The following is a 27732-nucleotide window of genomic DNA, read 5'->3' on the forward strand; positions in this document are numbered from 1 at the left end:
TCAAATGTCGCTAGTCCTCGCACCCAGGGCCAGATCTCCCAGCGTGGAAAAGAAATCCTCCATCTCCTTCTCCAGGAGCCGGTTGCGGTTCTCCGCATCCTCTCTTGCCCGTTCAGAGTTTCGCAGTTTGATCTCCAGCATGCGTTGCTTCTTCCTTTCCTGCTCCATCTCTTGTTCCAAACGCTCCATCTGCGCACACAGAGCAGCGCTGGACTCTTCCAGTCTGAGGAGATGCAACACAACACAGGCAAAACACAAAGGTCATTGAAATTCACCTTTACCCCCCAGTTATGTAACACACAAATTATAAAATAGACTGTATCAATTCCACTAAATACCAACTCGGCAGTTGACTCCATTGTGTTGTAGTCACCATTGCCAAGGACCCTTGATAGTGAACACATTATTTGACAAACGAAATCTACACACCTATGAAGAAGTTTCGGCAATGCTAGCGCACAGACTTACTTTTGTATCCTTGTCTCGTAGGAAGTCTTCTGTTTTGTCAGCTCGTCCTTCAGTCCTTCCACCAGACTGCTCAGCGTTGAATTGACCTCGTCTCCATCCTCGGACATGATAATGGACGGAACGCCAGCTGCCGCGACCGTGTTTCCGTTCTCGCTGCAGGCCGCACTGCTGCTGCACAGCTCCATGGCCTCGCAACTGTCCTGCTCAGAGCTCGGGTCGGTCATCATCCCTCCATCCCTTCCTCTGTCGATCTCCCTCTGGCTCTCCATCCAATCCCCCTTCTCCCCACTCTCTCCACAGTTCTGGTTTACTGAAGGCTCGCTCGCCGAGTCTGGAACGGAGATCTCGCAGGAGGAGGTGGACCAGGGGGTGCTGGACACGCTCGGTACGCTCCCCATGCTGGAGGAGGAGGTGACGTTGTCATAGGTGGACAGTCTTTGCGAGGAGCCGGTGGAGTCTCGGTCACGGGCGGATCGCTCGCCGGAGGATGTGCGCCGGTGTCCCCTCAAGGAGGACAAACCATTCATGAGCCAGTTACCCCCACCACCACCACCTCCACCTCCGCCAGAAGATACACTAGTTGTATCTGCCACAGAGCCTGCGCCGCCACTGCCTTGCTTGGCTTGGGGCTGAGAACGTGGCGCTGAGGAGCTTTTGAAGGAGTACTTCCAGGAAGGAATGGTCTTGGCTTGTTTGCTCGGGCTGACAACTGTCTCGCCCTTCCCTGACGGAGACCCCAGCTTCGGGCTTTGGGTGGGTGTGACCGCCGCACACAGTTTGGCGTCCAGGGACGAGGCACTGCTGTCTAACTCTTGGTCGGGGATGGAGACCGGGCCGCTCTGAAGGTCCTCCTCAGAGATCCAGGCTCCCAGGCTGCGGTGTTGCAGCTGATGCCCCTGGATGGGGAGCTCTGCTAGAGGTACGGTGAGACCCTCCTGGTCCCTCCCTGAGTACAACCGGTTGTGTTCCCTAATGAGGATTGTCATCAGGTGCTGGACCAGAGAGGTACCTGGAAGTTATGAAACACATTCAATCAGGACGATCAAAGATTTATGTATTTAGTATAATTGTCAGTACGTCTAGCTGCATTGCAATATGGGATTTTACAATTCATGGTGACTATATCCTCCATACCTTCCATGATGGTGACTGGGTCTTCCATCTTGGGTCGAAGGATATTTGGTCCAAATACTGTGGCAAGGTTCTGGACACTCATCTTGTTATGAATACAGTGGGACTGGACCTCATCAAGGAATCTAGACAGATTAAGAGTAAAATACTGAAGTTGTATTCCTGTATTCTTGTATTATGAAGAAAAGAAGGCAGTGCACTTACTTGCATATGTACTTGAGAAGATTGAAGTTAGGTAGAGGTAGAGTGCTAACTTGATTTCCAAGCTCCTGGACCCCCTGATTAAAGAGAGGTCATATCATTTTAGGCACAACATTATACACACACACACACACACACACACACACACACACACACACACACACACACACACACACACACACACACACACACACACACACACACACACACACACACACACACACACACACACACAATCATTTACCTATTCTGGCTTAGCGATGACACTCATTGCTCTGTTAAGACTCATGGCAAATCATTTTCTTTACTCTGTGTGTGGCTATAGGCTCTAAGAAGACCCAGACTCAGGGAGTAGAGCGCGTTGTCCACTAACAAGACGGTTGGCAGTTTGATCCCAGCAGTTTGTGATTTATGTTTGATTGAGAAAGTGCCTCACATAGCTGCACTGTATGAATGTGTTTGGCTGATTGGAAAAACTGTATGTTGCACCTCCTGTGTCGGGCAAGAGAGGACTGTGCCTTTCCCAAAATGTTGTCACTCTGTAACGTCTATGCTCAAAATAGTCCTCAGAAACATATATAAGTACAAATACACAAACAAACACACACTTCCACATACCTCCTCCTCATCTTTGGCCAACAGCTGTGCACAGGTTAGAAAGTCTTCATATTTGGAAAAGGGAATGACTGGTTCAGGCAGCTCCCGCAGGTACAACTTCAGCAAGGATGCCACCGTGTGGATGTCTGTGTTACTACAAGAGAGCACAGAAAAATAATGCTCTCTCTCCTGGATGTTGAGAGTTTAATGATAACTCTTAAAAAAGCTGCGGCACCCCCACAACACCCCCGTCTGTGTACCTGTCAAACAGAGGCTTGTCACCGCAGTCGAAGGCCTCTTGCAGATCTTTGACCAGGTTGGCCTGTCCTGGCATCCTGAAGAGACCCTCCTCATCCAGACCCCGCTCCCTGAGGAAGTCCACACACTGCTCCACCAGCAGAGGGGCCAGCCGGGGGCCAAACTTCCTCTCATACTGCACCGTGTCCTCTAGACGCTGGCCAAATATCCCTGGGGACAAATGGAGGAAACATTAATATCCATGCATATGAATGTTTGACTTGATCTTTTTTTTATATTTACATGTACTCTCCTCGACAATAGAAGGTTATGATTATTTTTTAACTGTATCTAGACTTGAATATTGAATCTGAGTTTGTTACGTAGCAACAGTTACTGATTATTTCATGTCACGGCCCATGCCAGGCATTAAGGACCCCCAACCACAGCACAGCCATCATCACCCTGTTGTCCTGTCCTCTGCAGGCAAATACCTTGGTACAGAATTTAAAGCAGCAGTATGTCACTTTTACTGAGCAACACCGCCCCCTGCAGTCACATTAATTGTGTCAGTGAACAGAAACACAACTCAACCGTGGATATTCCTTGTGGTCCCCGTCTTCCTGAACCTGAAGGGCTGCAGGTGTAACAAATACAACAATATTTAAGATAAATTTTAATGACGTCTAAGTCTTTTGAACTGATCTACAGTTCAGCATTACTCAGAACTTGCTGGTCCTCATTCTAAAAATGTATGTTTCGACTATCAAGCTGCCGTCAAACATGCACTGGACAGAACGGTGTGAACGCAAACTTCAGAGTTAGACGCTTCGTAGTTTATGCAGAAATTTTTCGCCTGACCTCCTGGTATAAAGTCTGTCGAAATCAATCAAGTCAATGTGTGAACACAGCAGGGGATCCCACGCTGGATTTACCGTGATCGAGTGGGGTCAGTTGATGACGCTTCTAACACCCGACAGACGCAAAAATAAAAAAATCTGCACCCGGCTGCTCCACCTCTCATCTGAATAATGTGGAAGGTAAACAAAATTTGACCTGTAGGTCATGTCCAATAAAAAGGCTTCAGTCAGTTCCACACAAAGTCACAAAGTTACAAGGAGTAAGAACTGACGTTCACGATGAGGAGTGGAGATGACAGAGGAAACTTTCTCCATATTCCAAGTCAGTGAACCATCAAATTAAATTTGAAGCTGCTGTTTGAAGGGAACAAAGCTGCACAACGTTGCTTTGAAGTGGTTGAGGAGAGTATCAAAGAATGAAAAGTGTTAAACTCTTCATCTTTGTATGGATTTAGTACATTTAGGATGGAAAATGGAAATTATTAGCCAAAATAAACAATAAGCAAGAAAGAACAAGATAATTTTCAACACTTTAGTAACATATGGTTACTGTTTGTTACCTGTTGACTGACTGCAGTAGTCGCAGCTGGTCGACAGCTCGCAGTAATCGTGGTAGTTCACCGAGCAGCGGCTGCACAGCAGCAGAGAATGCTTCTCATACACCCCAAACCCACATTTCACCAAGTTCATCCATTCCAGTTCAGGCATTTGACTGCTCCGGTAGATTAACCTCGCATTTAACAAAATCCTGTGCCTCTGAAGCGAGCTAAAGTCGAGGAGTAGTACGGACGAGCAGCAGCACACAGCAGCTGATGGAGCAGAGAAATGTGTCCAGCAGACGGGGGTCAGTCTGCCGTGACCACAGCCCTGCGGTTAACGACAGGTCTATGAGTTGGCGACAGATCTATTCTGGACCGAGAACTGAGAGACAAGACACCCACCCCCCCTCCCTCGCCGTGAGAATGTGAGAGGGCTGAGAGAAATGTGAACGAGGCAACATGGATTCACAGATCACCACTACACTTTATAGAGGAATATGATGTTTCTATCCCCATGTGACAGAATTTTAAATATGTATAACATATCTGGGGTGGGTATGATTCAGGGGTCTTAAGCCCTGTCACAACCATAGACTGTATATAAAGATGGACGACATGCATGACAGCTCCCCAAAAGTGAAGCCAATGCGTCTTGATCGCCCTCTGGTGGAGGGCTACAGTATTAAACCTGCCTCTTCCATGTTAGTGGAGGAACATAAACTAAACACACTAAAAAGTCAAAGTACATGTCAATTTTTCCAAAAATGTTAATTTGATTTCAATCAAACTTATTTAACGATATAAAACATTTTGTTTGAAAGCTGAGGCATTTACACCGTGTTTTAAGCCTAAAAGTCCACTACCAGAAATGGCAATGCTAACTTGCACACCGCACTTGCCCTTGGGCAACGGGAATGTTTGAGTCGAATTTGAATGTCAGGGCTTTGACGAGACTTGAATGACACTACAGGGGCATCATGGAGGCATTTTCAGAATCGATCCCCAGTTAATTTTTAAATATATATATATATAGGTTTCAATTATATTGGATTTGGCTGCAACGCTGCCAAATCCAATATGACCCTGAATATGACCCTGAAACTCCAAAAGTATTTTATTTTTACACAAAACACTTTTTCCATCGGCGTAGTGGTGATTATAAATGAATAAGTGAATTTTCCTTTATCCGTGAACCATCCCTTTAGGTAGTTGTTGCTTAATCCTTGTAACTAATAAACAGCAAAAGTGGAAGACAATTCCCAGCAATGAGAATTTTATGCCTTTTATGTTTTATGCAGTTGTAGACATTTTGATCAATAAATGCAGTAAAATTCTAAATCATTTTAAGCAGACCATCATTCGAGTCTAACCAGCAGGGGTTAAACCCAGCTGCTGAAAATATAATTTTAAAAAGAGACTAGCGACATCATACACTAAATCATCGGTGTGTTATTCAACATATATCACCCTATTAATACACAGCCCCTTTGTAACCCAACACCGTGCTCTTCAGCTGCTCCTTATGGCCCAGTTTACATCCAGACAGGCCTGTGTATATTTCTGGTCTCCTGTTTAGTAACATTGGTCAGACGTCCAGTCCGGAGCAGACAAGCGGAGAATTAACCACAGGGCTCAACGCTGCACTTAGAGACAACGCGGCAACCCACTCCACAGGCTGAACTGCAATCAACGCTTGTACATGTACTTTAATGAAGCCTCAACAGGTGCCACCACAAGCAGACACCCTAAGAGACAGTTCTCTATTTTTGAATTCAAACTCATACTAGACTTGAGGAGATGACAGCAAACTCTGATCACATTTCTCCTGTCAGGTACGGCAGTATAATAGTGACATCGGGGTGAGAATTAACTGCTGGCATAGGAAATGAGACACAGTGGAGGGGTAGGTGATACTTTGCATGTCTGTAACTCATACAGCATAACATGGACACGGCAGGGTCTTTTTCTGTTTCAGCAGCAATATCTTGTTCCATGTAGAAATGTAAATATGTCGCAGCTAAGCCTTGAAATCAACAGCCTCAGCCCAAGTTAAAGAGTTGTAACTATTACAGATGAGGACAAATGAGTAACGTTCATCAGAACGGCTGGTGGTTGTTTTCAAACTCAATAAGGAATTGTTGATTTTGTTGAATTATACTTCACTTTGTAAATTGTCTATGTTTCTGCAAAACAATTTTCTCTTTAATTTCAATTGCTGTTCATTCTTATGAGGTTGGATCACAGACTGTATATAAAGATGGAAGACATGACAGCTCCCCAAAAGTGAAGCCAAAGCATCTTAATTGCCCCCTGGTGGCTGGCTGCAGTAAAGGTCATAAACTCCTCCTCCTCCACATAAGGGCCAGGATATAGTTGCTGTTAACTCATAGGCAAAATCCTGCGCCAGTTTAGTATGTAGGTTGTACACATCCTCAGAAATTAATGTATATACATATATGTAGAGAAGTTACATGTATGTAGAGATGTTCTTCAATGAGAGAGAGATTTACATTGCATTCAACTTGCAGCTACTCACACAACTGCAGCTGAATCTATGACATCAGACTGTCTGTGTGGACAGTAACAACTTTATGGACAAACAAGCACACAGCAAACCGCTATAAAACGCAACAGATCTTATGTTATTATGAGACTTGTCAACATTTTTTGGTTGATTATCAAACAGATTTGACTTTACCTCCTCCAAACGGCGCCCAGATGACTCGCCGTATGGCCTTGACCCAGTCATCCATGTCTGTCTGGGAGTTTGCCATGAGAAGGAAGGATTCATGACTGATTGGTGCCCGGTCCTTCTCTCCTGTTCCACCTACAGGGACAAACAGAAGGGACAAGCAGACGGAAAGTAGAGGTTAGGGGCTGCAGGCTGCAAATAGTATTTACTGACTTTATTCTATAAGTGGTTGTTGATTACTGGATATAAAATGTACTTTTTCCTTATTATATTATTTAAATGTTTGCAATATCTCATATTACCTACTTATTTTATTATTTATACTTACTGAACCTTTAGTATATTATTAGTGTCAATGTCTCATATAACTTTTTTGTTCTCACTTTTATTATATTGTTAGCTATGAGGCATTAGTTCTGCATCAGTCTGTATGCTCTTTATACTTTATATTTTAGTTTCGACTCACATTTTTAGACTTGAATTTTTTTTTAAATTTAGTGTACTCTATTCTATTGTATATTGTTGCTACTTTAATCTGAGAGAAAGCTGGCAAAGGAATTATCTTCTCTTATCTTATTAATCATATCAGAAAAGCGTTTTGTCTGGGACAGTCTTATGTGCTATATGGGCTTTTCACCACTAGGTGGCACATTTGCTGCACTTTGATTGTTGTGGAGTATTTGCTATTACCCTCCCTTACTGTAGTTATTGTACCATTGACTTCAGTTCTCATTTTCATGGAATGAATTTAGTCTGCATTGTGAACAGACACATTTATAAAGCGGATTGTTTCAACACATCTCCAACATTTGAACTTTTCCAACATTTCAGAGACACTAAATGTCTAAATACTTAAACATGTATTGAACTACAGCAGAGAGGTGATCACCTGCTACATATAGAAACCACATTTACACAATACACAGTATTTCTTTCTTTCTGCTACAAATTTACATAAATCGGGAGAGAAAGTTGTGTGTTTTCTGTTTGGCCCGAGCTGTTAGTGTTAAAAGATGTTGTTGCCACAGTCACAGTCATTGTTGTCGCAGTCATTTAGCCGTGAGGAGGGAATCCAAATACAAACAGTGATGCCATAAAGCTAAGTGCCATTGTCACCCAGCTCTGCAAACTCACACTCTCCTGATGAACAACACACCGCAGCCTGTCTTCACATGTGCTCAGTGTGTGTGTGTCTGTCTGTGTGTGTGTGAATATGTACAATACAATTTAAATTAGTCCTTTCATTTGTCCTCAGGAAAAGAGTCATACTAATCGGGTGAATAAAGATACAGAGAAACAGACTCAGACACTACGGAGCCTGCGGGCACGTCCAATACTTAAGTCGTCAGTGAATCATGACCTGATAAGACACACACACACACGCAGAGCCACTTAAAATCAATCCCGAAAACTATTGGAACATCCAAGGCTGGAGGGATGAGAGCCCCAAAAGGTCCCTTTTCTAGAACCAATGAAGATAACACTAGCTACAGTCTTTACAGAGACACACACAAAACTGAGTAGTTCTATCAAAGCCCCGGTTATGAATTTGATATTAGCTCTTCCACACGCCGATCAGACCGAGGATGACATTTGAGTCTGGATGTTCAAAAAGCGCCAGCTGCGTTTTCAGCGTCTGAGCATGGAAGATATATCCTTAACAATTATAGCTGCGGTTCTCAAATGTCAGGCGGCTCATAGACACCGTTGAATGGTAGATAAGTGGACAGGAGGGAGAAAGGGAGACGGGCGGTTTTGACAGTGCAAAGAAAAAGCCATTATCTCACTGGTGCCACTGTTTGAACTTATTAAATTGTCAATATGGGGTGTGATACTCCGCAGGAGAGAGTGGAGGGGCTGAACCTTTGAAGCATCAATACTCTTCACAGTTCAGTCTGGGTAATGTTTTTCTTCCGTGAGGTGGTGATTGTGTGTCAGTCATTGCTGCTGTAAACCTTGTTACTTCAAAAAAAGATGAACACTGCTAGTTAGCTTCCAAAATCATGAGGTGTCGCTATCATGTGAGGGTTAAAGAACAGCATCGTGCAAGAAAAACGTGATTGCATCTATTAAGCGTCGAAGAAGCAATCACATTACTCCACTGTTTAAGCCACTGAAAAGCAAATTTGTTACAGTATAGATAGATAATCCTAGCGAAGCCAAAATATCCCAGATACAAACACGGCCATGTTGCAGTGCAGAACCAATCAGGGGATAGAGCTGCAGGAACGAGGTCCCACCAAAACATTCGCTCGCTCAATCATGAGTCGTTTTTATCTTACCAGGACAAGTAGCACTAGCACAGACACCAGTGTGATAAGAACTGCCCAAATGACAGAAACCATCTTTGAGAAGAATGTATTTTACATGTGTACTTGGACTTTTTATATTTGTTTGTATCCAATCCACGAACATGGAGGAGGCAGGGTTAATGACCTGTGCTGCAGCCAGCCACTAGGTGGTGATCAAGACTTTTCTTCTTTAGCTAACACAGTTGGCTAGTAGCCAAGTAAGTTGATGCTAAGCTGACATTTTTTCCACAGCTACTTGCTAGAAGGAATAACTCTCATGTGTAACACACTCTATGTAAGTATGGACCATATGACAGCTCCTTGAAAGTGAAGCTGAAGCTTCTTGATTGACACCTCCAGCCTAGTGGCTGCTTCCATTGTTAGTCATAAACCCTGCCTTCTCCATGTTAGTGGATGGAACATGGACCAATCCAATTTTCAATTTTGATTACTTGTCTGATGCATTAAAAATGGGGTGAAAAGTCATGATTGACAGCTGAGACTGACTCAGGATTGGTCAAGCATGTGCGTATGGGACCTTGGTTCCCACGGCTCCCTCCCCTGATTGATACTGCAGATTATATTCAACACTATTGAATGTGTTGATGTTCCTTGTCCCACAGGCCACATCCTCTATTGATAATGTGACTGAGGACTGGTTGGGGATTTAAACAACTTATTGTTGGTATGAATGAGAGAATGAGAGAAATATGGAGAGGGTATTACACAAACATGACTTAATTACACAGTAATTCTGCTTGAACCTGATAATGGAGTCATGGTGAGATACATGTTCAGTCTCATACTCCATCAGCTTTCCTTTGTGTGTATTCAAAAATCAATTCTGTGACGCTCTGCATGCTAAACGTCTCATTAATGTGAAATACACATCAGGTCAACTGACGACCAGTGTTTCAATGATTTAGTTATTTTGTGGGAGTGGCATCAAAAGCTGTTTCATCAGGTGCAGTAGAGCATTGTTTAGCTGAGCAGGAAAGTGATGGGGATGTGGTTATTGTATTGTAAGAGTCGTGCGATGAGGCAGAGAGAATGGAATCATACAAAGAGCTGAGATAAACATTGAAAAAGACATGAACAATATTTATCAGGTGCTCATGAACAAACTGCCAGTAAGAACATGGATAATCAACTACAACCACACACACACATATTTAACATCCACCCTCATGTTATTTCATCGACCACTGCTGTTTTTCGCACCGCAACATTTCTACTGTGCGTTACAATACATTATACTAGAGGTTGTGTGTTTGAACTGTCAGTTGTGGAAGAAAATGTCAAGCAATGTAAATAATGGCAGTTTTAAAAGATTTGGCCAGATGACCTTAATCTGCATGTCAGGATATGCAAAGACCAGAAGAAAGGGGAGAAGTTGAGATGGAAAAGGAAGAATAAAGCAGATTATAGTAAAGGTTTGTACATGGCTTGACTTAAAAACTCTGGTGAAACAAAACTTTCCACTGCTGTCTGTCTAATCCATAGCAAATTTGAAAACACAGGAATAGATTCAATTCAAAAGTGTAACAATCTCAACAAATGAAGCATCTTGTGTAAAAGCTCCAGCAAACAGGGTGAGAACAGGAGTCGGCTCCGCCACACTGTGCAAAAAGAAAAGCCATAAAGAAGAGATTGTTCTTAGCATACTGTAAATCCCATCAGTCTCACAGCTACCCAGGCGCTCCACTCCAGTCTCCACCACACTTGTAAAAAAAATCTCCAGCATCTGTTTCCCGTTACCTTGGAGATGTTGTTTCTTCAGTCTGTCCGGCTTGCAGCAGACCGGCCCCATGTCTGAGTGAGCGGCGCAGGCTGAGGCTGGGACTGGCTCTGGCCTAAAGCTGCAGCGTGAAGAGGCGACCTCTCCACCAGCACGCAGTCCGTTTGGAAGCAGATCAGTACGCAGGTACCACTGACAGCCAGAACCTGCCAGTGAGGCATGCTCGGTGCCAGCGGAAACAAAACCCGTCAAACGAGTCCCACTTCTTGCTGCTCACTCGCTCATTCTGCCCATTCATTCCCCATTCTCTTCCTGTCTCTCTCATTCAGCAGTGTGGGCAGCAGGTCCGTTCCCTGAGCCCCCCTGGAGGGAAGCAAATCCCTGAGGAGGAGTGTAACAAGGCTCTCTCTCTCTTTGTCTGTCTCGCTCTCTCTCTCTCTCTCTCTTTGAGTATGTGTGTGTGTGTGTGTGTGAGTGCAGTAACTGGGAGATGGGCTGTCCTCCAGTCTTTGCCAAACAAACTTGTACACACACACACACACACACACACACACACACACACACACACACACACACACACACACACACACACACACACACACACACACACACACACACACACACACACACACACACACACACACACACACACACACTCACACACAGGGAAAGCAGACAATGACCATCAATCTCTGTGAGATACAGGTCACACAGACTTTGGATTGTTCTTCCCTCACTCATAACTCAAAACTCACATAAAAATCAAATCTGCTCTCTATCCAGTGTCTACAGCATAACCCAAAAAGTTTGAGGGTTCAGTAGACGCAGTGACAGTCTTATCAAAACCCAGGTGCAATTGGTTACCTATGGGTGCTTTAGGAATGAGTGTTTTCACTGAAAATAATCTTAAGTCTAACATCCTTCAAGAGGAACAGGTTTCCCCCTGCACAACACAAAACTCTGACAACCAAGTCGAAAAGCTTGTGTTTTGGGTATAGTATGCAGGAGGCAGTAAATGATGCATAAATTATCTCCCTCATTGCTAAAATCTTGTTGTAATTCTAAGTCGACATCTCCGTTGGCGTCCTCTATGTGTCGGCCATCTATTTTTCTTTCTGCGATATTTGTATTGTTCCTGTTTTAAAAAGCATCTTCCAAACATTAATCAACAAAGCCATTTGCTCGCTGTGACATTTTCCTGCTGTATTCTCACACAAACTCACGCAGACATTTTTCGGGCATTAGGGCTGTTAAAGAAAAGTCTGGGAAAATGTCCAGAGCAGTTGACTTAAACTTGCATTCTTGGTAAATTTGAGGGAAAATTGTCTGGACTTCAGTGAACGTCTGAAAGAACCTTTAGATCTGTCAATTTTGTGTGTGGTGTAATTTTGTTTGAAAGCCAAGGATCAAAATTTTGAAAAAAAAATCTGTCGAGATGAACACAATGGCCAAGATGCACAGTTGTGTTAAAGTTAGAGGTCAAATACTATACAGTAAGGTATTTCTGTGTTTCAAAGCATGACCCCGTGCTCTCATGTAGATTTGTTGGTGTATCGTGGAAAAAAGCAGGATTTCGGTGACATGCACAGATGGGATTCAAGTGTGTGGGCCAGCTCTTAATAATACATTAGCAGAAGCTGTCACGTTTGCACAGGCACAAGTGTGTTTTGTGTGTGTGCTGTTTTTCCAGATGGCTTAATTGCTTCACACAGCCACAACAGAGGGCTTATAGCCTTAAGTCAGCCATTAAATACAAAGAATATTTAAAAATATCCAATTATTTGCCCAATTTCTTCTTGCCCACAGGCTTTGAGACAAGCTCGATTCACACTCGGGCACATGACTGTGGAATCAGCTTTGTTTGGGTGCCCCACTCGCTGCAGCACACACTGATAAGGAAAACATGGTGGGAGTCCAACTTTTAATTGCTTGCACGCTGAGCAGCCACTGTTATTTCGCTCTGAGGATAAGAGGAAATTACAACGTGGTAGCTGGTCGGGTTCTGTGTTCCACAGAGCAAGACTCAAGACAGATTCTGCAGGATGAATGTGTTCCAGGAGGTTTTAATAGCGGCTCTGACCTTGAGAGTGTCTGCCTGTGAGACACGTGCTGAATTATGATGATGATAATGATGATGCTAATGATGATGATAATATTTTTCAAATTCAGCTTAAGAGAGTGTTACCCGTCTGGTTTAATAGTCAATCCACAGTCATGGATGAAAAAAATGCACAGTGCATTGGAGTTGTTTAACACAAACACTACAGTGTGTGTATGTGTGTGTGTGTGTGTGTGTATGTGTGTGTGTGTGTGTGTCAGGGGTTTAGCCTTTTGTGGCTACTATCTGTCTTGTAACTACCTTTTGCAACAGGGCTGATTACTCTATATCTCCACAGTAAACATGACCCATGGACTTGCCCTGTGGCTGAATTCAGGCACGCACACATACACTCTCTCTTTCACACACTCACTCTCAGACACAAACACACACCCACACACACAATCTCAGAAAAGCAAAGTCCATTAGTCAATGACATGACCCATATGAGCAGCCAGGGTCCCTGGGCTCCTCTGAAGGACGAGGCTACTGTTACAGTGGACAAAGGTCTGCTGAAAGTGAGTGAAAGCCGGCAGCTGATTTATCAGCACGGAGAGGAAAAACCCACCTTCACTTCTGAGCTGACTTGACCTCAAGTTAAAGGTTTATCAGTCTCTAAATACATGTCCTCAGGTTTTTCAACCATTTGTATGGTAGCAAAGGCAAAGCCACTTCAAGCCTTTAAACAACACATTAAATGGCACATTATTTAAAAATCACTCCAGCAGGGCATTCAGTTTCTCAGACCTTCTGAGCTTAACCTAATATTATGGTCAAAATAGCCAACTGCTAAAATAACACAATAACTAGTTCTTTGATTATAGTCAAGGTGTCCGTGATAAAAATGAGATGGTATCTGGGCTGCAAATTATTAATTTCATTGTTGTCTAATGTGCACATGTTCTCATGGGTGTGAGTCTCAAATGGCCCAAATATCCCGAAACAAATATTGGCCTTTTTTGGCAAACATGCGGTGCTCTAGTCGAGGTGTAATATGGATGTGAACCTAAAGTGGTCTGTGTGGCAAATGGTGAAAATGTCCCAATTAGCACAAAACACATTGGGGCCACCTTTGGCACCTTTGGGTGATATACAGTATTGCTATAGCTTACTTGTGGCCCAGATTTGGCAAACAGGAGCGGAGTGCCCAAGCACCATCATTCTTTGCTGTATGTGGGCCAGATGGCAGAGTGGATGTGAAACAGTGTGGACCAAATCTAGGCTAAAAAATTCAGCTATGTGGATTTGGTCTGTAAAACATCAGGAAACAGTGAAAAATGTCCCAGTGTCCAAGGTGACAGAGGTCACATGGAGTACAATGCTATGCTTGGTTTTCTATTACAAACTATTCACACACTGCTGGCACGGATATCAAGTGCAAAGGAAACTTCGGCATAGGCATTAGAGGAGCCAGGGATCGAACCATCGACCTTCTGGCTAGTGGAAGACCCACTCTAAATCCACTCCTATGATTAGTCGATCATATTTCTGATGATCGACTAATTGCTGCAACTCTAGGGACAATCCCGACATAGATGAGAGAGAGAGAGAGAGAGATTGCTTGATTCTTGTATTTGTATACAGATAAGAATCTTGGAGTCAAGGTGAAGCCTGAGGTGTCCCACAATGACACTGAGGAGTTAAAGGTGGTACGAAAGACTGGAAGGTATTTGTGTAAAAGAGCATTAGAATTCATTGAGCTAATAGCTGATCAGAGTTTTGCCAGATTCTCCAAACAGTTGACACATGGTGAAACCGTGAGGTCTCTCTTGAAGCTTTATTGCTCAGTGAAAACTGCTGCAGATACGACCTGATGCAATCATGTCTGTTTACACATGAAGAAGAAGCACTACTTCCTACACACCAAGGAGTCTAAGGAAAATCTCAGAGCCTATTCATGTCATACAACAGCAGAGAATAAAGCCTCTGTGAGCCGATTATAAGGTGCAGAGAGAGAGAGAGCAACTCATGTGTTTCTCCCCCCAGGAACCAACACATCTAATGTGCTGTAAACACGGGGACTGAAAAGAGAGAAAAATGTAATTAGGATCACACCGAGACATTTTATCTAATGCAACACCTAAACCGGAGACTCATCGGGTCACATCTCATCAGCAACACTTTTAGCGTGCTCTCATCATTTCTGCCTCGATCCTCCGAGCTCCTGCTTACTCGCCATGCTTCTTCACTCTTTACCAACCTGACCACTGCACTTTCTCTTACTTTCCCTCCCTACCCTGATTTGCTCGCAAGAAGCTATAAGTCAAATGCTCATTGGAGGCTTCGCGTCCTTCTGCGATGTTGACAGGCCATAAAGAAAACACACAAGCCTGGCGGCCACTCCAAACACAAAGCGAGACCGGCCAAGCAAACACTGACAGAATGACAGAGTGATGTAGACAACCAGAGGGATTCTACAGCAGGACACCCTATGGTTCTTACAATATGTCTTTGTCATCATATATATAAGGGTCAAATACACACAGAAACAAATCCACGCTCCAAGTCAAAAAGAAACGTACTACAGATTGAGTAAAACCATGAAAGGCCATGTCAATCTAAGTAACCTGCTCCAGTTTCTGTGAGGCTGCGACAAGTGGAGTAACCAACAAGTCATGATGGACACGCACATGATGGACACGCCATTTTGTTTTTCAATTTATTTCATGTCTGCTTGTGGACAGAGTTTGACTTTCACATGTCAGGAGCTGGAGAAGAAATACCGTTTGTGAGCAGCTCTGAGGTCGTGAGATGTGAAATTAGGGGATTGACCACCGTAGCAGTTAATCCTTGGCAAACACTCCCCCCTGCTGGCTAAATGCTGAATAGCAACCAGAGAATGGAGGTACTTTTCCTGCAGCTTTAAAGTTTAACATTTTTCTCATCGAATCTTATTGTTGATTTTTTTTTGTTTTATCCTCTCGTGAAGCACTTTCTTAAAAGGAGTGCTATACAAATAAATATAAAATAAAATACCTGCTTGCTTATAATTACTTTTGGCTCCTTCACCAGATTTGTCAAGCGAAAGTTAGAGCAATTTTACAGACAGTGCAACAATGGCAAGGTCAGCAAACAAATATTACCTCAAAATATAACCTTATTGGTGGAGGTAACAGAATGATACCTCCAAGGTAAATTAAATACAACTGATCGGTCCTTCTGTAAAAAGGTACCGTGAAGGCCGCAAAAAATGCACTATGAGTGAAACGCATACACAATGGACACACACGAAATGTTCCTCAGTGGAGAGTAATGAAACAATAATAGTACCAAGAGCGGTAAGGTTACTTACAGAGCTCACCTACAGCAATATGGGCACAAAAAGTCACAAATAACTCAGATGAAATATTAGATCCAGCGCGGCTCAAGCAGTGACCAGGGGGGATAGTGAAAGTGAAATCTATGTCTGTGTGAGACGCCAGTGTAATTAAAGGAAACTGTGGTGAATGTGGGAGGAAGAGGAGAAGGAAGAGGAGGAGGAAGAGGAGGAGCTCTTGGATCCCTCACCTGGTACAATCTCGAAGAGGTGTCTTCCTGGTTCGTCCGGGTTCGCTGTGAGTTCATTCACCTGGCAGCCCTGCAGAGGAATACAGCCCTGAAACACACACACACACATGTTCAAATTCATTTCGATTCATTTAAATTGCATTAACATTTAAAATTATTCAAACACTTAAATGGGATGGATGGCTTTTTCTTCTTCTTCCTTCAATTTTGGCCATCCTTCTTCACTTGTTCCTTCCTTCCCTCACCCCCTTGTCATCCATTCACATGCTCTGTCACTTCTTCCTTATAGGTTTGGCCTTCTTCCTTACTTTTTTCTTTCCTCCTTCATCCGTCCTTCACTTCCTACCTTCCTTCCACTCATTAACCCCTCTGAAACTGAATGGGAACCCTTCCTTCCTTCCACTCATTAACCCCTCTAAAACAGAACGGGTACCCTTCCTTCCTTCCTTCCTTCCTTCCTTCCTTCCAGTCATTAACCCCTCTAAAACAGAACGGGAACCCTTCCTTTCTTAGTTCCCTCCTTCCTTACACTCATTGACCCCTCTTACATTGAACAGGCACACACACAGATTATCAGAATACATTACCCAGATCAATACCTATTTAGCCCTGAGAACTGAGGCCAAGTGAGATGCCAGCGTCTGTAGTTCGGCGCCGTTAATCTGCGCACTGGCATCCTCCATCAAACTGGGAGCGGAGTTCTGCCAAAAGCCGCCTCAACCGGAGGGCCGGGCTGTCGCCAGTATTAGTCGCCATGGTAACAAATGGAAGGGGTGGGAGCTGTAGATGGATAGAGCCACAGGGGCAGGGCAGCAACCAGGGGGGGGGGGAGAGCTCCCAAGGGTGCTATGCGCTCAGAATCACACGAGTAGCTGGCGGGCGATGAATGAATACGAAAAGGCAACACGTAACCCGAGAACACAAATCACACGGGCCAGCTGCAGGAGGACCCAAGTGTGGGTTAGTTTGTGCTCTTCAGTGTCGTAGACTCGAAGCACATGTGACACAGTGACTCTGAAGTACAGCAGTCACTGTAAAGGAGAGGTTGCATACATGAGCTGTCAACCAGCCATTAGCAGGCCAGGGCCAGATCTGTGTGTTGTTATACAAACACACATGACACACTTGTTATTGAAGGGTACCATGTGCACAGGCCCTAGATTCAGCTGCTCAATGTTAAATAGATGCCACGGAGCTCTGACCCCCTCTTTCAACAGCCAATCCCTGACCCCAAGCTGCAGCAGCTGCAACTCTTTTCCCTTATCACCAAGAGGTCTCTTGACATCTTTGTTGCTGTCTTTTTCATCTTGAGTTCCCCTTTTTCTGTTTAGGTTTTTAAATTTTTGCGTCATCATAACGCCCACTCGCTCCCGGTGAATCCAGCGGAGGATCTCCTGCTGTATTCCAATTCGGCCCCTTCTGACATTCTACTAGTGGAATGAAGAAACTCTCTCACTTGGACATATTCTCCTCTGGTGAATGCCTGGAGGATCCCTGGAGTGTCTCATATCTCAACCACCACCACCCGTGTGTTTGTTTTGGTGCAAAAGGATCTGTCGTCCTGATATCTGAAGTCCATTTTACTTCCAGCCCTTTACCTCCACCATTTTTTCTTCTTGGCAGTGCAGGGGGGAGGTGGGGGGGGGGAGGCGTCTCGTTCTGTTATAATGACTTGCCCACACCCCCCCTCAAACCCCCACCACCACTCCCAGCCTCCAATTTCCAATCGATTAGAAGATGAGAGGGAGGAAAAAAGGGCCAGAATGACACTTTCACACACATCCGGCTCTCAGAGGGGGAGGGTGTGTGTGTGTGTGTGTGTGTGTGTGTACTCAGAAGTGTGCATTTATCTGAGTGTGTGTGCATTACGCCATGTGTTGAATCCCCGAGGAGTTGCAAATCGATGTGGGCTGGATGAGTATTGGCAAGGTCTGATTAAAGACAGTCTGTCGAAGCCTTCAGTCGTTTGTTCCCCACAGAATGGAGTGGAGGAGAACACATCACTTTGTGTGTGTATGTGTGTGTGTGTGTGTGTCCGTGATGACAAGGAGTAAAGGACAGTGATGGCAGACGGCTGCTGTCTTTTACTCTGCTCAGTGAAAACAGCGGGGTTTCAATGAATGCGTCAAACTTTCTGTCACGATGATTAATATATGTTATAATATGTAATACCATGTGTGTGTGTGTGTGTGTGTGTGTCAGAAATGTGAGCCAGCACCTGGGCAAAAAATATGTGAGCCACGTCTCAACAAAGAATGAGTGGGATTGATTTGTTCTGTGAATTTCTTTATGATATTGTTCTACTGGAAGAGGAAGCCAGGCGTCTCATGTTGCTGTACAGTGTCCTGATCGGAGCTGGGGGTGATTCACCATTAGCACTGACAAGGGATGAACCAAGGCCCTGTTACAGTCTGCAGCTGGAGGATATCAAATGTGGACTCCACCACTGACTGACATGTTTGTGTAGCGATGCTGGTCCAGCTGTCAACATCATCTTCTGCCTCTGAGAGTGATTTTTATGAACCCGACAATATTTGTTTCAGTATTCAGGTAAGATTTGGTCTGTTACTCTTTCTAAAGGCTCCATTATGCTTCTACGTATCCGTGTTGCGGAGAGGGACGCACGGATACCACGGACTCTTTTTGATTTATGCTTTTCCGACGACCGTCCGTCTGAAAACAATTCACCGCCAAACAGTAGGTTGCGCAACGGAAGACGAGCTCAGAGAAGCCTACCCCATTTCTGGGAAGAAGAAGTCCACATGTGTTTATTTACCTCAGGTGCACGTACCTCCGGACCTCCTCCACTAGAAGCTCTTCAATGTTGCTATCCATATTCGTATCGTAGTTGTGTTTGGGTTTTAATGTGTCCGTCTTATGATATACGGAAGAAAACCGGAAGAAAACCGGAAGTTTGAGGTCCGGAAATGTGAAATCAGGAAATGATGTTGTATGGAAATGACGTTGTACGGAAATGATGTCGTTAGCGGACCAATCACAGCCAAGGGCTGTCCGTAGGCTATCCGAAATATCCACGGATAGTTAGAAAAATCAGAGGTGCACGAAAAGCTCTCCGAGGCGCTCGGAGAGGGCGTTCCAAGGCGGAGAGGGCGGTCTTATCTGTCCGTGTCGGTCAAAACGGAGTAGCATAAATCGGCCTTAAGGCCAGAGGATGTTGCAGCTAGTTAAACCAAATGAGGCAAATTGTGATTTGTGAATATGGGAATTATGGGAAAATTTGATTGATTGATTAATTGGTTTGTAGACCGGTGTGAATCTGACATTGTTGTGTTGACAGTTCAGCAGGAAGCACCCTTTTCCTTTTAAATGAAGAAAATGACTGAATCTGTTCATTTTGAACATTCAGCTGTATCTGCTTTTTATGAGCACATCCCAATATGATCCCTCAAGCTAAAGGGCGACTCAGAGTTTCACTGACAGCGTACCCCACTGTGTGTAAAAAAAGTCCGGGGCATCACCTGTGGTTTGGTTTCCTCCTCGTCTTTGTAGAAGTACAGCTGATCCGAGCGCAGCACAAACCACCGCAGCTGCCAGTTCTTCATGATGCTGCGCTGCTTCTTCAGCCAGCCCGCCTTCAGCGCCCCCTCCTGGAGGCTGGGGGAGGCCGGCCGGCACGGGCCCCGCGACACCTCGCCCATCACCATGCTCTTGGACCTGGCTACAAACACACACACACATAAGGCATTTTAATTCTGTGTATATACAAGCAGTCAGAAAGCAAAGGGCTGGGGAGGTCAGAGGGGGTTGAATTGGTTGTTGCTGGCTCGTGTCTTTTCCTTTTCTCTGTAATTGGAGCTTGGGCTCTCCCTCATTCTGTATGCTGCACACACACACACACACACACACACACACACGCTCTGCCAGGCGCCTCAGCCATGAACACACACACACACACACACACACACACACACACACACACACACACACACACACACACACACACACACACACACACACACACACACACACACACTCACACACACGCTGCCTTCCCTTCTGCCCCGAGAGGCTACGCCTTTAGATGAAGGGGGAGAGGGACTGCAGAGAGGCTGCGATGATAGCACAGAACGGATAAAATACAGACTGTGAAGGTGGGAGGGGGGGTATGAACACACACACGTACACAAACACACCCACCTACACACATAGCCTCAGGTGACAGGGAATCCCCCATCAATTTGGGAAGGGCCTTGACAGAGACTTATTGTGTGTTGCCCGTAGAACAGCAGTGGCTTTTGAGCTGAAATAATAGGACCACATGGGATTGTCTGACTGGCTGCCTGCATCATTCTCAACAACCCGGTGTAGCCTGAACTCAGACAAGGACACATTTGAAAGGGAAGGGATGGTTCGTCCCCATAGAGCCTCTCACATCCTCCTGGTACCAGATCAGCTTTGTAGGAAAATCGATAAGAGTGATACGTGTATCATTTCAGACTCCTTTATAACAGCTGAGTTTGGAAAAACACACAAGACCATCCTGGATGTTGAGGGTGAATTTGTTTACACGCCAGCTCAAACGAATGAAAATGGCCAGAGGGCTAAATCCTGGTCAGTCAAATAAGACAATTCTATTTGATGATCATGTATAATTTATAAAAAAATCAATGGTGCAGACATCCTCCCTGCTGGTGCACATTTTGTGCCACACACACACGATCAATGCTCAGATGGCACAGAGGGAGTAAGGGGATGGATAAATGGGGAGGGGGGGTTAGGAAATCAATCTCTATTCTGTTTTATTGTCTCATCTCTGTGCCTCATACATACATATAGTTTTAAGCACATGGCTCATGTCATTTTTATTCCATCTCGCAATTTGTCTTGTCAGTCAGCAGAGCCTGTTGATCCTCAGACATGCACTGAATGAAGAATAGGTGAAGTTCTGTGGTTTTGGCCGGTTTCAATGAGTGTGATTCTTCAGTTTTAAAGCAAGTCGTGTGCCTGGTCCTCATAGGTGAAACATTTTCTTTGCTGTGAATTGGCTTTTAATATATGAATATAAATGTTCATGTTTGACAGTGATATTAGCAAAACGATTCAAATATCTTAGGTCAAAACTGTCACCTCAGGAAATAGAGTAGGCCACAGCAGAAGCTTGAATTAAACACAGATGTTGGATACTTTACCCATTTGTTGGCGAATGACTTATTATTTTTCGTCGGCCAAATACATTTTACCATTTTAGGTCCAATGTTTACTTTTTAAAAATCTGTTTGGATTCTGTGAAAAATCTGCTTGTTTCCTACATAACAAAATAGTTTTGGTGCAGATTTGGCCAATTCCCCACATCTGACCCACTACCGACCCACATACCACATGGAATGATGGGACGTGGGCGGTCCGCTTCAGTTTGCCAGACCTGGGCCACAAGGAAGCCATCGCAATATCCCATGTCAACCAAAGGTGCCAAAGGTTGCTTGAATATGTTTGGTGCTATTTGGATCATACTCACCATTTCACATAAAGATTATAACTAGAGCGCTGCATGTTTGCCAAGAAAGTCCCACATTTGAGTTGGGATGTTTGAGCCAGATTTACTACTTTGCTCTGGGGAACTTTAAGCTCACAACCATTTTGTTCAGGCTCCTATTTACCTTGGCTTTTCTAATTTTCTCATCCATCTTGTGCTGATTCCAGTCTTTTCCAGCTTTGTATTTTCACTCCCCTACTCTGTCTCCCTCCATTTCTCTTACTTTGACTCGCTCTAATTCTTCCCTCTCTCTTTACGTTAAGCACTGCCGGCACACACACACACACACACACACACACACACACACACACACACACACACACACACACACACACACACACACACACACACACACACACACACACACACACACACACACCAAAGATAAATGCTTTCATTACTGGCACCTAATTAAAGCAGTTTTTGTCCAGGAAATTCCATTATGGATTAGAGGCACAGGCTAATTATTTCTGATGCTTTTGAGAACTAGGTTAATTTTAAGTATTGAAAAGGGCTCCTCCAAGAAAGGTATTTAAAACAGTCTTTGAATAGAGCATGTGAACAGGTTGTTGACATGCATCATATTTTTTGCTAAAGAGGCTATTTTCAGGTTACTGCTCAAACTCAGCGGCTATCGCAGGTCATTTGTCATGGATAATGACTTTATTAATTATTTGAGTCATTTTGTTCGCTCCTAATAATAATAACCGAATCCAAATACACGAGTTAGTTTTGTGTAAAAGCTGCAAACAGCAATCACTGATAAAGAACATATCAAAATCTGTGGTATTTAAACACAGATTTGTATTTGTGTTGTCCCCAAACACTAATGTCTTTTTTTCTGTAGACTTCTGAAAAGCCATTTTAAAATCGTGGTTTCTGAGCTCTTAAGATGGCTCAATACCTCCAGGACCCCTCGAGGGTTAATATTCTACTTGTTTGGTCACCAACAACATCTTAGAAAACCAGTACCTCTGCCTTTATCCTTTCTATTTATCTCCATCATGGGGAAACTGGTCCAGTGGCAGTGATGATTTCGAAAAGCAAACCCAAACCAAAAAGTGTTACGTCTTCTCAGCAGCAGTGCAAATTGAACCATTAAACCCTGATGGGCACAGAGTGGCAGTCTTTCAATCTCCTTCCCTGTCCTTTTTCCTCACCCCATCAAATCCCTCCATGAGTCTCTGTCCTTGTCTGAACCCGTGTTTGCATAAAAGAGCACCGTTGTTCAACACATCAGCTGCCTGGATCACAGACAGTGGAACGTACAGTGGCTGATGATTCATGCCTGAGTCAGAACAACTGATATTTGAGCGTGTGTGTGTTCCAAGCACGACTACCAACGACACGCTGCGCCAATTTGGACCTTCTGCTCAGAGTGATTCAGACCTTCCTTTGCGTGGGTGGAGCTGCTCTGGGATCACTTCTCCCTCCATCAGCCACAGGGCTGAAAATAAGCTGTTTTACTGTAAATGTGCCCTTTATGTATAATCACTGCAATTCACTGAGACATAGAGGGTAATTGTGGCTCATCCATTTACAGTAGCTACCAGTTGAAGAAAGGCCGTGTCTAATTAAAGGGGTCAACACCATGCCTGATGGTGTGTACAGATGTAGTCTGTCCACATTACTTATCATGATGAACCCCAATGATAATAGATGTAAATTGACCCCATGTGTCATGTTATTTCTGGGTGGTCGATGAATAACCGAGCTGTATGTCCAGGAATAGCATGCGCTCACAGGCTACATGGCATAATATCAAGAACGAGCATGTTGGTGGACAGGGGGCGCTAAGTGGCCTGTAAACACTTCATCAAACCTAAACTTCACTTACAATTTGCAGCAAAACAGACTTAAGTTACTAAACTAACAGTTATGACACAGGGGTCTGTTGTACGGAGATGTTTTTTGAATAAAATGAGAGACTACTCTGTTGATTAGAGAGCTAGTTGACCTGTATCTGTTAACGTCATCAAGCCTCTAGCTCCACCTATTTCACTGTGCTCAATGTAGTAGGACTGCGACTTGGACCATTACAAGCTTATGGTGACAAAAGTCAACACAGAACATGTTTATGAAAAGCAACTTTATTTTATCCGGTGAGTTGAACGTTTCTTCACACACAACACAAACAGTGATAGGTTTTGTAGGTGTTTTAGGTACATTTTGAGTAATATCGATTAACAATTATCTGCATATAAATGCAGATACATGACAAAGCCAATAACCAATGACTTTGGTCAATGTTTTGGCTATCGGTAGCTTTTTGATTTAATTCATACCCATTGTATTTGGTGAATAAAATCCCAGAATGAAATACTTCAAAACCTGAGCTGACCCTCTGCAAAGCAAGATATAAGACACTAACTGAGTCAGTTTACCCAAAACACAATTAAGTAGATAGTGATAGGTTATGTTCTAACCAGATCAAATGAGAAATGCAAGAACTAAAAAAAAAGACAATCCTGTGAAGAACGAGTGCTCTGTCCATATGAAGCTGGACTGACCAGTGTCAAGTCTAAGAATGCAAGTTATGTTACAATGTGAACAAATGGTTGTCTACAGACTCATATCAAAACACAACTGGTAGAACACATGAAGGGACATTTGATGCCCTATTCACACACACACACACACACACTCTCTCTCTCTCTCTCTCTCTCTCTCTCTCTTTCTTTCTCTCTCTCTCTCGCTGAGACTTCTGTGATGTCACTTAATGCTGTTTGGAGTCGTATATTTATCACAAGCAGGAAATGGATGTACGGCTCTCGTGCGCATCACAGAGAAGCCCATCCATTAGGATGGCGAGGCAGGTCTTCCACAATAGGTAGACAACGCTACACATACGGTTAAATCACTTACACACTCACGCACGTGCGCACACAGGCATTCCAGAGGAATTCAATTTCATTAATTTGGTTGTTGTATAGTGATTTATGGCCGGTCGAAAATGGCAGAGTTACAGGTGCATCAGGGCGTAACTTCCAGTTAGCCTATCACTGTTGATTAATGTGTTAACCATCATGTGTGTGTGGCTGTATGTGTGTGTGTGTATGGTGTGTGTGTGTGTGGCCAATAATGTGCAGTCTATGCGTGAAAGCTGCAGTGAAGTGGAACTGATCTGCAGTAGCGGGTGGGTGTGTGCATAGCTGTGCATTTCTGTGCACGTTATCTCCATGTGCACGTTATCTGAGTGTGTCAGTGTGCACATTCATTTCTTATCCATGCTGACTGCTCTTGCTCACAGCTTCTAGTCGTGAGGGAGTTCGTTCATACATGCTTCAAACAGGCAGAGTGTCAGGGTGTCGCTACATTGCAGGACTTTGATCATAAAACCATGGTAACGCAGATCAAGAAGACGCAGCAGGAGAATGAAGCAGCTGATATGTGGGCAATTAAAGCTGCTACTAGATGTCTGATGCCAGCCATAGAAAAATGTAGCTCTATTGCAGCTTAGTATGTGGATTGCTGTTTGCAGGTTCTGTAGCACAGCGGTCAGATTGTTCTTTCATTAAGCAGATATAATGAATTGATTTCTAGCACTACTTGACTGATCGGCAGGTAGAAGACGAGCTAACCTTCAAAAATCAAACACATCCTCATTCCACTGTTCCCCCCTATCCACATGTGCAGGGTCCAAAATGTTCCTAAGGTCTTATCATCAAATATGTCAGGGCTTATTGTGGGAACTCGTCAGCACTGCTGTTTGATTCTCAGTTAGTATAGGCCAACACCTGAGTGAGCTTATCAGCATATTACGTTAAGATGATAGGGGTATGGTTTCAATACTTGAAATGAAATGTTGAACTGGGAGAACATCAAATCTTGGGTTGGAAGGGCGTTAGCGATAAAGGACCTTGGTTATGATCGGAATAAGGAAAATAGGACCTTGGAAACATAGGACTTTGGGCATTAGGAATATGTGAACTTGGAAACGTAACGTTTTGGGACATAGGACCTTGGAAATATTGGGTGTTGGAAATGTGGGCCAATAGGATCATAGGACCTTTGAAATATAGGCTCTTGCCAACAATAGAGCAGTAGGAACACAGGACCATTGGAACAAAACAAACATAGGACCATGGAAACATTGGGAACATAGGACTTAAGAACATGGGATGGTGGAAACATAAAACAGTCCTTTCTATACAGTAAAGCTAAGCTAGTTATCTTTTCACTTTAGGATCATGAATGCTGCAGTTATAAATAAAAGGTTCAATGACATTCCACTTATCCAGTACCCTACAGTGTCACATAGACACTAGTTAGTGTTGCATCCCCTTTATACGCTGCTCTGATCCTAAATCAGTACATACTACATATTTCACATCTGTCACATCTCTCTTTATCCGTGGGCTTCATGCAACAATTGTGACGCCCTCAGCAGGAAAGCACCAATTTGCAGAATGTATGCACAGAATGCTTCTCACACAGATGCATCCATCTCTCTCCTTTCCTCTTTACCAACAGAAATGCAGGGTGAGTGTGTTTTTTTTCCCATTTTGATTTTCTTTTTCACACAATGAGCTGAAAATGGGACCTTAATTCTGCTCATACTGAAACCATCAGGCTTTTAAACATTACTTCACACAGCCCTAATTGTGACATTGTAATCAATTGAGCGCTAATTTACAAATGTACACAGCGCATCATTCTATCTAATAAAGCCAGTCAAATCTGCTCTGCCATCGTAATACATGCAAATGCAGATTTAATCCACTTTGCTTCCAATTTCATGCCGCTCCAGCAGAGGATTTGCAAATCACTCTTCCATTGTTGGGAACTATTCATTTCATTTTAATCAGCTCAAGCTATATAATTGTCGGCATGGAGATTAGTGCCAGGGAAGGAACACACACACACACTTGCTCACATGCACGTAGTAATACGTCCATGCACACACAGCAGCTGACGGCAGTCTGTTAGTGCTGAGTGTCGCAGTGATGAAACTAGAGATGCTGCTCGCTCCTCTTAATAGAATTCACGCTGGCAGCGTCGACCAGTTGTAGTAGAATGCTAATGTACACAAGAGAGGTTCCTTGCGTGGGCAGAACAGCCGCCTCATTCAGAAATACATGACTTCACTGCAGTAGGAAAATAGATGGGAGATGAGGTACAGAGGGGAAAAAGTGTTTCTGTAGACATAGTCTTTTGTAAAAATCTGAATTACAGCAGAGAAGGCACTTCAAATAAATGGCATGTCAGGCTGGAGTCAGAGCATCACTTAAACCTCCTGTGATCTAACACAGTCCCATCCCAGCTCCTGTCATCAGGGATGAGGAGGCAGCTCTTGCAGCTGGCAGGTACAGTGTTCAGTAGGTGTGAAGGCAGAGCCGGCAAACAGGCATGTCCTACCTCTCCTGGTCTGTCTGATCTTTGGGCTCAGCATTGCTGTCATCGCTCGTCCGCACACTCTCCTGTCGGCATGTTCATGTACATCCACACGCACCCCACCCCTGCCTCTGCCTCTCTGCTGTCTGTGCCTCTCTCCTCTTCCTCCTCCCCTCTCTCTCTCTCTCTCTCTCTCTCTCTCTCTCCCTCTGACCTTCTGCAGTGCAGCCAGCCACTCGGGGGTTGGGCGAGCAGGGGAGGAGAATGGAAAGAGAAGGGGGTGGTGAAGGAGAGGCAGGAGGAGGAACTACCCCCACCTTTTTTTTTACTATGTGCACACACGCCCAATGGCCTCCACCCCATCCCTGTTACATTATTCATGGTGGTACATCCGCCTGGGGTTGATGGAGGAGGAGCTGGGGAGGGGTCTCCCTCCAGCAGAGCTCAGGTCTGACCAGGGAACAGATGCTTGATTTGAAGAGGTCTTACCTATTTGCAACAGCTGCTTTTTTTTTTTTTTTTCATCTGTAAAGATTTGCATATGT

The 27732-nt window shown here is 44.1% G+C and overlaps 1 protein-coding gene across 2 annotated transcripts; it reads right to left on the reverse strand.

The window, feature by feature from the left end:
* On the reverse strand, positions 1 to 27254 carry si:dkey-191m6.4 (rho GTPase-activating protein 22). 2 transcript variants are annotated; one of them, XM_061095204.1, is made up of 11 exons: positions 27212 to 27254; positions 19839 to 20038; positions 16360 to 16447; positions 15829 to 15831; positions 6732 to 6851; positions 2658 to 2865; positions 2419 to 2551; positions 1804 to 1877; positions 1603 to 1724; positions 469 to 1477; positions 1 to 223 (listed from the first exon to the last, which is right to left on the reverse strand). In XM_061095204.1, the coding sequence occupies exons 1-11, from the start codon at positions 27252 to 27254 to the stop codon at positions 1 to 3; spliced, it is 2223 nt and encodes a 740-aa protein (XP_060951187.1). The 2 variants fall into 2 exon arrangements, with proteins under 2 accessions (XP_060951187.1, XP_060951186.1); XM_061095203.1 differs by lacking the exon at positions 15829 to 15831 and having other exon boundaries at positions 6732 to 6860.
* Positions 27255 to 27732: the final 478 nt, after the last annotated feature.

This window comes from Limanda limanda, chromosome 21 (assembly GCF_963576545.1).
Source record: "Limanda limanda chromosome 21, fLimLim1.1, whole genome shotgun sequence".
Taxonomy (NCBI): domain Eukaryota; kingdom Metazoa; phylum Chordata; class Actinopteri; order Pleuronectiformes; family Pleuronectidae; genus Limanda; species Limanda limanda.

Coding starts and splice junctions, on each gene's coding strand:
- si:dkey-191m6.4 (XM_061095203.1), bottom strand. CDS start 27,254: ATGACAGCAATGCTGAGCCCAAAGATCAGACAGACCAGGAGAG. Junction 20,039..27,211: donor GATCAGACAGACCAGGAGAG/GTAGGACATGCC, acceptor GTGTGTTTGTAG/CCAGGTCCAAGAGCATGGTG. Junction 1,878..2,418: donor TGGCCAAAGATGAGGAGGAG/GTATGTGGAAGT, acceptor CTCTTTAATCAG/GGGGTCCAGGAGCTTGGAAA.